The sequence below is a fragment of the Cyprinus carpio genome, chromosome B16 (genome assembly GCF_018340385.1).
Source record: "Cyprinus carpio isolate SPL01 chromosome B16, ASM1834038v1, whole genome shotgun sequence".
Taxonomy (NCBI): domain Eukaryota; kingdom Metazoa; phylum Chordata; class Actinopteri; order Cypriniformes; family Cyprinidae; genus Cyprinus; species Cyprinus carpio.
This window is the reverse complement of record NC_056612.1, coordinates 10,675,739-10,688,629: the sequence shown is the minus strand read 5'-3', so window position 1 is coordinate 10,688,629 and position 12,891 is coordinate 10,675,739. Positions and strand designations below refer to the sequence as shown.

The 12,891-nt window shown below is 38.1% G+C and overlaps 1 protein-coding gene across 1 annotated transcript; it reads left to right on the top strand.

The window, feature by feature from the left end:
* Nucleotides 1-8,285: 8,285 nt before the first annotated feature.
* crabp2a (cellular retinoic acid binding protein 2, a) lies at nucleotides 8,286-12,623 on the top strand. Its single transcript, XM_042740696.1, has 4 exons — nucleotides 8,286-8,696; nucleotides 11,187-11,365; nucleotides 11,680-11,796; nucleotides 11,901-12,623. The coding sequence occupies exons 1-4, from the start codon at nucleotides 8,615-8,617 to the stop codon at nucleotides 11,949-11,951; spliced, it is 429 nt and encodes a 142-aa protein (XP_042596630.1). The 5' UTR covers nucleotides 8,286-8,614; the 3' UTR covers nucleotides 11,952-12,623.
* The last annotated feature ends 268 nt before the right edge of the window (nucleotides 12,624-12,891 follow it).

The window sequence follows — 12,891 nt, the reverse complement described above, 5'->3', positions numbered from 1 at the left end:
ATGAATGACCACATCTCCAATCCACTTTCTGTTTGATGCAGAAGTGTGTGTGTGTGTGTGTGTGTGTGTGTGTCTGTGTGTGTAAATTAGACTACTAGAACAAACCTCCTTAACGATGTTTATGCTTACTGAATGCTCAACAAACTGTGTAAATTTGTGTTTGAGATTGTGACTATATGTAAGAAATTTCTCAATCAGAGTCACAATGGTGGCAAACTAATGTTTTTAACCCTAGAGTCCAGACTTGGTGGATACAGAAACTGCATAGGGCACATTTTACCCACACATCCTTTGGCTTTGAGCTGCAAAAAAAAAACAAAAAAAAAAAAAAAAAAACACTCCATATCGACACCATGAAAGTTCTCTGTAAGGGAATGCTAAAATTTGTTACAACTTACCCCACCCCTGTTATTTTAGTTAGCTGCATTAACATTATGGTTTGAAATTAGCTGTTTAAAAATGCTTCACATTTTGCCTGAGAATCAATAATTTATTCAAATGTAAGTTAAATGATTTTATCTGCAACAGTTTAAGTACTAAGTAAAATCTGCTATACATATCTACAGCCTTGACAACCAATCATATAAGATAAGGGTGGAAGTGGGTAAATAATGAAATTAGCTTGTCCCTGATAGGTGGAAATGGTGTTGTTACAACTCTCCCCATGTTACAACCATACCGGGTCTCCCCCTACTTGACATTTAATGATTGTAGACTTTTTGTAGCACACTGTAATTCTTACAGATTTCCATATCTTTTAAAGTGTAGATTCCTGGCTGCAGGTGCAATGTGAACAGTCGTAAAACTGCCAGGGTTGCCAAATATTCCGCCTAAAAAAAAAAAAAAAAAAACACCAATAAGGCGACCGGTTCGTTTATAATGCTTTAATGCATTATAAACTGTAGGCTATAGGTAATTTATTTATTTGATTGGAAAAATATATTTTCTAATATATGAATTATCCTAACATGGTGAAACGTTGTATTTTGTCTTGAGATTTTAAACAAATCTGGCAACTCTGAAACTGCACAGTTATTTTAATGCACATGTTTGCCTCCAGGGGTCTCTTGTTCTCCGCATTTTACTCAATTGACTGAACAGAATAAGCCTATTTCCTTATAAACCTGAACAAAACGTTAAGATTCGTGTTAATGAAGTCATTTTTCCCCGGGGACAAATAAATTGTTGAGTACTAGGCTATTTATTACCATGTTATAGTATGTTATACTATATTACAAGCTAGACGTGAAAGCATTTATTTGTGAACTCCCTAAAAAAGGATGGATTTTGTTACCTCACTTTATCCACGAGATGACACTAGTGCTCAAATTTATATCGCACAGCACGAGGCAGATCATTTTGGCAGTCCCCTTTTCTCTCAGTTAAGACTTATGGGCATCAGAGTGAGGCTTCTATCTACAAATGACAAAATGTCCTATTGTGAATTTTAATCTCAATTGACTTAATTCAGAATCCTTTCCTTCTTTTTCCTCACTTCTGTATTTTAAAGTGTTATGTGTAATTTCTGTGTAATTTCTAGCATAAGCAACCTAATTGCAAAAATAATTGCTTGCATTCAAAATATGCTCATTCCCTGTTATATAGCATGCACAACACAATTCATCATGTGCATAGTGTGTACAAATACACAGTATTTGCATGCAAACAATTCATTCATACATTCTGAAGTGTGGACATTTTACTATCGCATTATCACACAGGAGCTGAGGACCAGGTATTATAGACTTCCTAGGTTAGGGTGGTTAGGCTAGACAAACAAACTGAGCAATGTTTTCATAGCGCCACAAAGCCACAGTGTTAACACTTTTTCTGGGAAATCAAAAATTACAGCACCTTTAACCTCTCTTTCACCTCTCCACCCATTAAATCACTTGTTCCCTGGGCTCTCCATGTGCAGTTATTCAAATGTTTTACAGGAATCTGGCCTTTCTTTACAAGAATTCCACCACATTTCCACCCCTTTTCTTTCTCTCATTCACTCTGCCCTCTGAATTTATGAATTTAAGTTATGTATCACATTTTTCATACTCTTCCTATGGCTTAGGCATGCTAAAAGTAACTAAATGTGTTAATGTTCTACACAGTTTTGAATAATTCTTTTTAAAAATGAATATAAGAATCAATGAAACTATGCACAATTTTGCTAACCTTATATGATGAGAAACATGAGCTGGAAGCATGATATCCTTTACACGCTCCAGTCTTCAAGAAAATTTAATGTTCTTTCATTTTAAAATGCCACTGAGCAACTATCAATCAAGCCTTAAGCTGTGGCAAGCTGGGACTTACTTCAGTCAATAGGTCATGACACAAATATGACATTAGGCAAATCAATGCATGCACACACCAGGCAGAGCCAGTAAATGTAACAATTGGTTTTGAGGAGAAAGGAGGAAAGAATGAACTGAAAGAATGAGTGAAGAGTGAAAGGCAGGGGGTGCGCTAAGGGTTGGCGGTAGGGTAAAAAAGGGTGGAGTGTTAGAAACCGGGCCTGCACTCAAATTGAACTTTATGGCCAAAAAAAGCAAGAAAATAAGAGGTTTGCACACAAACTAAGGTGAGAGGCTGGGAAAAGTCTTTTGCCTTTCTTCCCACATGTCTTTCTTTTTCTCCACTCCTTAAGTTATAATTTTATTGTCATATTGCATTTGCCTACTTATCACTTTCATTGTTATCAAAAGGCTTAAGGTGAGCTATAAAAGTGAGGATAACTAACTGTGAACGGATATAGAAAAAGAGAACATATATTTTTGCTTTCTTTGTGGCACAGCAATGATGAATTGACATGGTGGTATACTTGCAGTTCAGAAAGGGACTTATGATTCATTGTTGATTCAGTAGCCATTCTGTGAGTAAATTCATGAGAAGGTATCGTCAGACTGATACAGAACTGGAAAGAATTGCAATCCTTTCCTTTTAAGGAAATTATACACTAAAATAACTGACTCCTAAGACTTGTTTGTTCATTAACCCAATGAACCTTTACAGTGCTTTAGATGATAAAGCTACTAAAAGAAATGTGGTTGGAAGAGTTCATTTATACAGAATTTTGGATCCAAATCAAGGCACGAGGATCAAATTATACAAAATAATAGTCTCAGAAATCCCCCACTTAGAGAAAAAGAGAGAGAGAGAGGAAGAGATCTACCATACAGTATAATTAAATTTAACTCCGTTACCTCAGCTACACTCTGTTCTACTTTCTTTTTAAAATAACTTCGGTCAGCTGCCTGTTTTTTTTTTTTTTTTTTTTTTTTTTTTTTTTGGCCAATAGTGTCCAAAAATGTTTGATCAGTGACTTTATATTTTACCTTGACTTTACCATATACATTTACTGTAGGTTATAGAAAATCACTGGTCAATATTTCTGCATTGTTCTAACATGAAAATGGTCTTGCAATCTGACTTTCATCCTCCAGACTAAAACCATCAGGGGAAAATAAACAAGAAACAAATGCTTTGGCACAGAAAGTGGTTAACATGGATGCCTGGTGGGTTAGGAACGAGCCTTTTCATTTAGAGTGCCAGCTTTAACGCACACACTCAACTGCAGCCCCACATGACTGAGGTTTGTTGAGGTAAAAGAGTTCATTTATGCAGCATTTTGGATCACGGTCAACAAACAAAACTTGAGAACATTCAGTCTGCTATACTGGATTCTGAAATGCCCCTGTTCAGAACAAAGGGAAGGAAGAAAACAACACGATTGGTGTCACAGGACACCAAGTCAAAGGTCAGGTCAAGTTTAGTGCTGGAGTGGCTGTGGTTTGCCCAAAGTGTGACCAAGGAAAAGATGAACTACATTCACAAGATAATCAATGTGTGTGTTTCCGCTGAGTGTTTTATTCAGATGGAAACAGGATGGAGAAGACAGTAGGAAGTGATTTTAGAGATAAGAAGCCAGCCAATAATGGGTAGACAAATGTTTGGCCGCTACCTCACCAGTCCGAGACTGATTTGACTAAAGGAGGATAAAGACTGAATTCATGATTAGAGAGAGAGAGCGGATATGTGTGTGTAAGAGAGGAAGAATAAAGGAGAGGAAAGGTGGAGATGGAAAGTGGAACAGTTTGATAATGAGCAAAGGGTGGGCTGAGACAGAATGAACAACACATGGGGAGAAAAAGAAGGAACATGATGTATATAAAAGGAGAAAGAAAGAGGAACAGCTTGATTAAAGAAAACATGTGGTTCATGTTAGGTTTCAATTGGTAATGATGGATATATATAGAGGTAATGAGTCAAATAGTCAAGCATGATCTAGATTTACTTCTTCACCCAAATTAATTTAGCTGCATTATAAATCAGCCCTTCGTCAGATGCATGAGTGTTTGTGTGAGCAAGACGGAAAGAAAAAAAATCCCATTTTTAATAGTGTTGATGATGGATAAAAATGGGAAAAAATAAATAACTTTTTTCAAGATATTGTAAATGATTAATTCATAAATAACATAAGAATAGGTTTTTGTGGAGTGGTATCACGTTACATTTTGCAGTGTGAACTAGCATTGTCTTGTCATAAAAAGGTCAAATTATCTGAAATATAAAGGGAATTTTTGACAAAATCATATTACACACAATTATGAGGGTATAATATAATTTTTTTGGCATGTTGGTTGATGACATGGCTTTATATTAAATATATAAAATATTAAAAAGCAATTAAAATATATTTATATTTTCATAATATAATTTATTTATTAATTTATTATTATGTATAATACCAAACTTTTGTTTGTAATTTTATTCAAATTTTATTACAGAGATAAAAGAACTCATAGAAGCTATGTATTCATTTTATTATTGTATTTTTGAATAAATTAACATGAACATCATGTCACTGACCTATTTGTCAGTCTGTGTGTGGGTGGGTGTGTGCAGCTTTGGCTACACTTGTAAGAGTCAGATGTTCTCACAGACGTAGCAAAACACATTTAAGCATCAAGTTTTGAGGACTTTTAAAGTGGTCTTCACTACTTGAAAGGCTGTTTAGTTCTCAAACTAATAAAATGGAAAGAATAGTGTGAGGTTTAGGGGTCCATTTTTGAGAAGGTTTTGGGAACATCATATAAAATTCATTGTGTCTATATACCCTTCCTGACATAACGCAACCAACATACGAGTGTGTTGCGTCATGGATGAGAGAAGGTGCGATTGTCTGCGGTGTTCCAGATGTAAGCGTGTAAACCAGTGTGCTTGTGGCATGTGTTTGGGGTTTTGTGAGTCCCCGGAGTGGAGTATCACTTACCCTGCTGAGTTTTTGGCAAGAAGAGTGAGAAGCAGAAAAAGAGGGAGGGAAAGTAAGAGAAATGTAAAATGATTCCTCTTTCAAAGTGCACTGAAATATTTATGCCCTCGTTGCCAAGCACATCTCCTTACTCCCCTCAACTCTCTCTCTTTCTCTGTGTCTTCTTTGTCTCTCATCCTTTTCTCCATCTTTGTCATTCCCCATTGGGCTTTGATCTCTTTCTCTCACTTATTCTTTCCTCCTTTCACCAGGCTTGAACAAAGTAATAAAAAATGACCCAAGCACAAAAGAACAAAAGATAAGTGGGTGGGAATGAAAACGGGTAAGGCGAAGAGGGGGGAAAAGGGGGATGAGAACAGAAAAGAGGAGCGAGAGGGAGTTCGGTGTCACGGGCCACCCAGAACAGGCAAGATATTTTAAATGTTTACCAGGAAACATCAGTTGAATTGTTTTGCTAATTTCCTATTTCACCTGTGTCCACACTGCTGGTTTCTCCTCAGGTCAAACATGTGTTTTCATATGCAAGAATGCCTTTTAGCTTTGAACATAATTTCTTGATGGTGGGCAAAACCCACTAAGTGGGGTATTTAGATATACCGTTGATAACTCCTCTCTTGCTTACAGGCCTGCAGCTAACAAGTTAAAAAAAAAAAAAGTCAACAAAAACCTACAAAGGCAGAGGACGCCGTAAAGGAGAGATTAGGACGGCGATAAGAAGACAAATAGCTCCATTGATATGAGAGTGTAATGACTATCGTCTGTTGTTGTTGTATGAAGAGGAGCATGTGTGGACATGAAGCTATTGTGTGAACACAATCGGCAAGGTGTGTGATGTGTGACGCATCGCCTCGCGCTATCTCTGTCAAGTGCTAGTAATACAAGCGTCGCGCTTTGTCAACATGCAGTGAGCGCCCGCGACCCCACGGGGCTACATTCCCCTCTATAAACGGGAAAAGAAAGTCCTACAATATGGAACAACTTTGTGTGGGATGTTTAAAACTAATAATCGTAAAACTGAAGTGTGTCGGGAGGCTGCGAGTATTGTGAAGCACGTGTGAGTGATTCGGTGTTGCCAGATCTTGCAAGAAAAACAAACAGTTTGGTATGGTTATGAATAATGGGAAAGGATATTGATTCATTTCATTAATCAACATAGGAAAGATTAATAATTAGACCGCATAAAATACAAATGGCATAAACTAAGAAAAAATGTGACAAATTAAAGAGTTATTTTTCAATAGCCTAATTATTAGACCTATATATCCTTTTACAAATATAGGTCTAAATAAAATATTTTACATATACAAATGGACACTTAAATAATTAAGCATATAGGCCTAAATGTATATATTATATAGAATTTATTTATTATTGATAAACAGTTTTACACATCTGTGGCTGAAATAGCAGGCTATAAAGCTATACTAAATGTGGTCATATTCTATTTTCAAACATAAGTAATAGATCTTAATAAGGTTAGACACCATACTGAATTTAACATGGATGAAAACGAGACTTACAATGGTAGGCACTGTATAAAGGTCCTAGAGCACGTAATTTTCACAACTCACAACTAATTGTTTTATGACTTTTTGTCCACTGAAAGTTTTTTTTTTTTTTTTTCATAAATAAGTTTCACCAGCTAAACAGTGGATGCACAATCTTTTGTAGCCTACAATCTGTTGAATGCAATGTAGCCTACTGCTATTTTTTCACAGCCTCGTTTTTATTCCTCCCAATTAAATTAAATAATTGAATTAGTAATTAAATAGGGTGTTATGATGACTACCGTCTATCCCCAAAACATATACCGTACTGTATTCTGTATAAGGCCAGAAACGGGCCGTTTGTCTATTTTGTAAACCACTTTTCAAAATTTAAAAATAAGCGTTTATAATAAGGGGACATGGCAACTCCGGAGTAACTGCACAGCGCTAGTGGTCCAGGCTGTCACCCGGGTAACCCGCGTATTGAAATCTGCAGTTCGCTGTGGCGCAGAAGACCATCCATCAAAAGTAAATGGTTAACGACTTCTTTGTACGACTCACATTCATCATCCAGTCTCCATGGCCCGCGTCTTCATTAGAGACCCAAACTTCGCCTCTCCACCTTTTTACCAAGCCCCTACCCCCCATGTGCCCGGCTCTTTTCTTCCGCTTCAACAGCAGGGGTGGGGGGGAGACTAAAGACCCTCGGGGTGCTCCTGCAACCTCCTGGCCTCTGCTAGGTCACCTTTTGTGCCTGCGTCATTCTCTTCACTGGCGTTCTCTCGCTCCCGTCGGGATCTCTGGAATTTGCAGCACCGCAGAAGACCCTCCGCGTCTCCCTCAGTCCCAAACCTGGAAGAGGATAACCACAGCGGAGACAGATCCCGTTACAAGAGTTCTGAGTGTGCTGTGATTTGTACAGGAGAGAAGAGACTGAACTTGACTGAGCTCTGGTTTAGCTATTAGCCTGACAGACTGTCCTGATTGTTTTATGATCATATTCACATTTGTGTGTCCAACAGTTACTGGCACACATTTTGTTTATCTGTCACAGAGAGTGAGACATCTGTAAAATACATCCCATCTTGTTGAAAGTCTATTCTATTCTATTCTATTCTATTCTATTCTGTTCTGTTCTCTTCTATTCTATTCTATTCTATTCTATTCTATTCTATTCTATTCTATTATATTATATTCTATTCCATTTTTATGTTTTTAATATTGCGTGTAAAACATATGCATGCCAGTAATGTAACACATCACTAGAGAATTGGTTAGCGTCACATTTTTATATTATAGTTTTTTATATCCTGTATAGACTATAACATATTTGTATGTAAATTAATCCCCGTTGTTTTATTTTATATATTACATTGTCATTTTTATCTCCCCTGTGAAATGTAAAATGTAAAACGCGCACATGTGTTAAGCGGGGCGTGGTGTGGGCGGGGCAAGACAATCATCTCGAAGTATCATTGGCTGCTTTATTTGACAGGGCAAATAGCGGGTGGAGTTTGTCGCAGAAGGGGTGTGTGCGCTCACGGATTAAGCGTGATAACTGGCCCAAAATTTCGGTTCAGCCATATTTACCACAGGCTATAACGTTTGGAAGAGCTAAATGAAAGTCTGAGACGTAAAGAAACCCACTTGACATCTTAAGTTTCTCTTGTCAAGGCAGAGAGAGCGGTAGAAGGGTAAAGGAAAGAGGAAAGTCAGTTAGGCATTATCAGTGGGAGCGCTGCTTTCAGAATCAAAGCTGCAGGTACTTTTAAAGGGTGTCAGGTTCAAGCACTGTCACTCAGCCGCGCACCAGAGACAGTAATAGTGGGATACACTCAAAGGAACGACCGAACGCACGATGGATCGCAAAATCCCCGATTTTGCTGGTACTTGGAAAATGAAAAGCTCCGAGAACTTCGAAGAGCTTCTCAAAGCACTAGGTAAGTGTTAATCATGATGCACGCGCCCGCAAAGAGTGCGCAAAATTGACTATCGATCCTCAGTGATCCTCAGATTGCGCTATTCACCACTTCTCTTGTGTGTGTATGCAAAACCTGTTCTTATGTTAATAGGCTACTATTTATTTTTCTATCAACTATATATCCAGATAGGCTATAGTATTCTCGCTTTACCATTTAGCCTATTAGATGCAAAACTATTTATTAGATATTGGTGTATCTTACTAAGTTTTAATAAACCCAGAAGTTAAAAAACAATTGGCACAGCATTTAGACTGGGCAGGATTGAGCTTATTTCGCTTAATTATCCTGACTGGAGCAAGGATCCATTCGTCCACGGTAATTTGTGTTTGGACATAAAAACGCCTCGCGCTCTCAATTTTTTGTGCTCATAAATTGTATTTGTGTGTTTGTGAAATTCAGTTCCTTAGCTGTCAATTCGGAAATTATGGTTAAATATTTGCCACTGTTCAAGCCAGAATCCTGGAGTTCCTGTGGGTTATACAAAAAAAAAAAAAAAAAAAAAAGACTGACGTCCGATTTAACGAGGGCACTGCTGCCTCCCAAACACCCCTCTTCAACTGTCTGTGTGGAACAAAAGAAGCAGATTCCCTGAGAAGGAAGAGTAGGTCCTTCGTTTCACCATTCAAAAGAATGATGAAATGAAGCAGACAGGTTAAAGAGGGCGGAGAAGGAGCACAATGGAGAGAAAAAGCCCTGCTGTTTCTGACATGGGAACATGACGTATTGTATGAATACCCCAAATTGCAGGAGATGAGATCTGCATCCACACGAACCCCTCTGAAGACAAATGTCGTCGTAAAAACGAAGGGGGCGTGGCTATATGTGAGAACTGTGCATGATTGACAGATGGTTGATTGAGGAATGAACTTTGCCACTTGCTTTAATGTTTTGTACAGACACATATGCACATTTATATGTATGCACTCTTAAAGTATGTAACTCTTAAATTCACACACTTTCTGCAATGGGACATCAAAATTCTTTTCGCCACATAAATATTTCAGTGCACAGATTGGCCCGACCTGTCACCACACCCTGTCATCCACCCTCCTCCATCTTGTGTCCTCATCTCCATCCCTCTATTCTGAAATACTTCCTTTGACCTTTAACCTATGACACTGACCCTGACCGTCTGACTGCTCTGACATCTTTTCTCGGTTAGTTATGGGGTTTGAAGCAGTGCTTGATCTGACAGGAGTCTGTTTAACTTTATAGCTTTATAATGTTTTTAACAAGGTTCTGCCTGGATTACACTCTCAGAGTCTGGATATGCCTTGTAAAACTACATTTTTTTGAGTCTTAATCACACAAATAGTGGGTTTATGTGTGCCAAAGACTTAAGTTAAAAGTCATTGGAGTAATTGACAATTTGTTTATGCGTCTCTGCCTGAACGTGTGTCTAAATTTTGGCCCCCTCTTGTCTGCCTTCATGTGTATATATTTACCCTTGGTGACAGGTGGGAATGTGTGTGAGGTGAGTAGTGTGAAATTCTACTCGATGAGGCTCAGAGGCTCTCTCTCTTTCACACTCACACGCCCACACACACACACACAGACTGGCCTTTATACCAAGCTGTCTTTTTCCACACTTGAGTACCCTTTTTCTATGTCTCTGCTGCCGTTCTTGCTCCTTTTTTCTTCTCTTGTCAGTAATCTCACCCTCCCTCGACTGTGCCATGCTTTTCTTTTTTGTTGCCTCTGCCCTTCCCTACTTCCAGACTGTGCTCTATTCATTTCCTGTCAGGAAGGTTTAATAGATTACAGCATCCCCTGTGGCAGGTTGAATAACTTCCCCTTTCAGTGTGTTCACCTACCTACACACACAGCATGACTCCATTTGACATGCAGTATTTAATCAGTTTGTTTGAATGTACAGTTAGATTTTTTTTTATGTGTATGTAGAACACAAATTAAGTATTGAATAAAATAGTGTGTGACCGATAATTGCTTTGCCGTTTTTTATTATTCTTTATAAATATTGGTTGTTTATTTAAAATTGGACTTATTGATAAATCACCATTCAGTAGGTCTTTAATGAATAGCACCTAACATCACTACACCTCAATACATTTTTGCATAATTAATTTTATTGTTTGCATGATTATTCGTTTTTTTAACTCATTCTCAAGTGAGATACATGCAGCAAAAGGAGATTAAAACGGTACTTAAAGTAAAAATAACAATAATTCGGTTGCCTTTTATTTTTCTGGGCACTCCAGCTTGTCCATTGGGTTTCTGTTTTATTTCATCAGGTGATGTCATCAGATAGTGTCAGCAGAGAGCACAGATGTGTGGAGCAGAGCCAGTCTTAATAAAACCACTTTCATTCCCCCGATCTGGTCCTTTAAACTCTATAAATGAACAATTCTCCATAACCTCTATGGATGCCAGAGTACTCACTGTTCTTCAGGAGAGTGTTCTGATGTGCATGTGTGTGTGTTTTGTCAGGTGTGAACGTGATGCTGCGTAAGATTGCGGTCGCAGCTGCGTCAAAGCCATCCGTGGAGATTACGCAGGATGGAGAAACCCTGTCAATCAAGACCTCCACCTCTGTAAGGACCACCCATGTCACCTTCACAGTTGGACAGGAGTTTAATGAGGCCACTGTGGATGGACATCCCTGCACGGTACATACACACCCACCGAAAAACACTTCAGTCATCCTACTGTAAATTTGTCTGTCTGTGACAAGTTTTCCTTTCCCAAAACATTCAAAAGAGCAAGAACATATGAAATGTGTGTGTTTATGTGATCCTGATCTCTGATGTGGACTCAATCACACCCTCCATCTCAGAGGAGCTATCAAACTGCACACACATTCATTCCTTCAACCTTCATGTCTGGATTTCACATTCTCATGGGCACTGGTCTGTTTCTCACTCTTTCCATCTCCAAAGAAAAACACTGCCTTCACATATTTGTCTGTCTCTGTTTCTCTCAGAGCTTTCCTCGCTGGGAAACAGACAGCAAGATTAGTTGCGAACAGACTTTGCAGAAGGGTGAGGGTCCAAAAACCTCATGGACCAGGGAGATAACCAATGACGGCGAACTGATTCTGGTAAGATTTATTCCTGCTATAATGTGTTATCCTTATAATTCCTACACAAGGGTCTTTGATCATATTCTTTCTTCTAATAGTCTTTTTCCTGCTTTTTTTGGCAGACCATGACTGCAGACGATGTGGTGTGCACAAGAGTTTATGTCAGAGAGTGAAAGTATGAGGAAACAGGAAGAAAATCCATCCAGATCACTCTCTTTCCTTGTTAACCACAATGACTGTGATTTTATATCATCTATTTCCTTTCTCCCTCATCTCTTCTTTCATTTTTTGTTGACAATGTATTTGAATAATACATCAGAGAGCCATGCAAATAATTCATGTGAGGTTCTAGATTTGGTCAAAATTGGGTCCTGATTTGTCATTTAACAAAAACATCATTTTGGGCTCAAAAGCACTTTTAAGGGTTGGTCTTCACATAGATGAGGACCTGGAAATCTGAAGCTTGGAAACCAGACTTTGGTGTGACAGTTCATAATCACCACTGAAAAATATCAGTAAAGATGCCGTCACCTGCTATTGTATATTTTCACAGGTGAAATATAGTAATATCAACAGTTTTCTCCATTAATGGGAATTTCATGTAAGGGTGAAAGATTTCCACGTACAGATTTCAGAACAGGTGAAATGATTTCTGTGTAAGCTGTGCTTCATACATCACTACTTTAATGACAATAGACAATTGACGTTTTTCACCTGCAAAATTTCACTAATGTGACCGTAACTTAAAGGGATAGTTCGCCCAAAAATGAAAATTCTGTCATTATTTACTCACCCTTATGTCGTTCCAAACCTATTCAACTCATTCATATTTCATATTTTTGATGAAATCCAAGAGCTTTCTGACCCTGCATAGACAGCAACACAGCTACCACATTCAAGGCCCAGAAAAGTAGTAAGGACATCATTAAAATAGTCCATGTGACATCAGTGCTTTAACTGTAATGTTATGAAGCTACGAGAATAGCTTTTTGTGCAAAGAAATAAAAAATAACAACTTTATTCAACACATGACATTATTCAACGACATTAGGGTGAGTAATTAATGACAGAATTTAATTTTTGGGTGAACTATCAATACTGTTAAGAATGTAA

Excerpts from the sequence above, each read along its gene's own strand:
- crabp2a (XM_042740696.1), top strand. The coding sequence starts at position 8,615 with ATGGATCGCAAAATCCCCGATTTTGCTGGTACTTGGAAAATGAAAAGC. Across the intron at positions 8,697-11,186 it reads AGAGCTTCTCAAAGCACTAG|GTGTGAACGTGATGCTGCGT; the intron begins GTAAGTGTTAAT and ends GTGTTTTGTCAG. Across the intron at positions 11,366-11,679 it reads TGGATGGACATCCCTGCACG|AGCTTTCCTCGCTGGGAAAC; the intron begins GTACATACACAC and ends TGTTTCTCTCAG.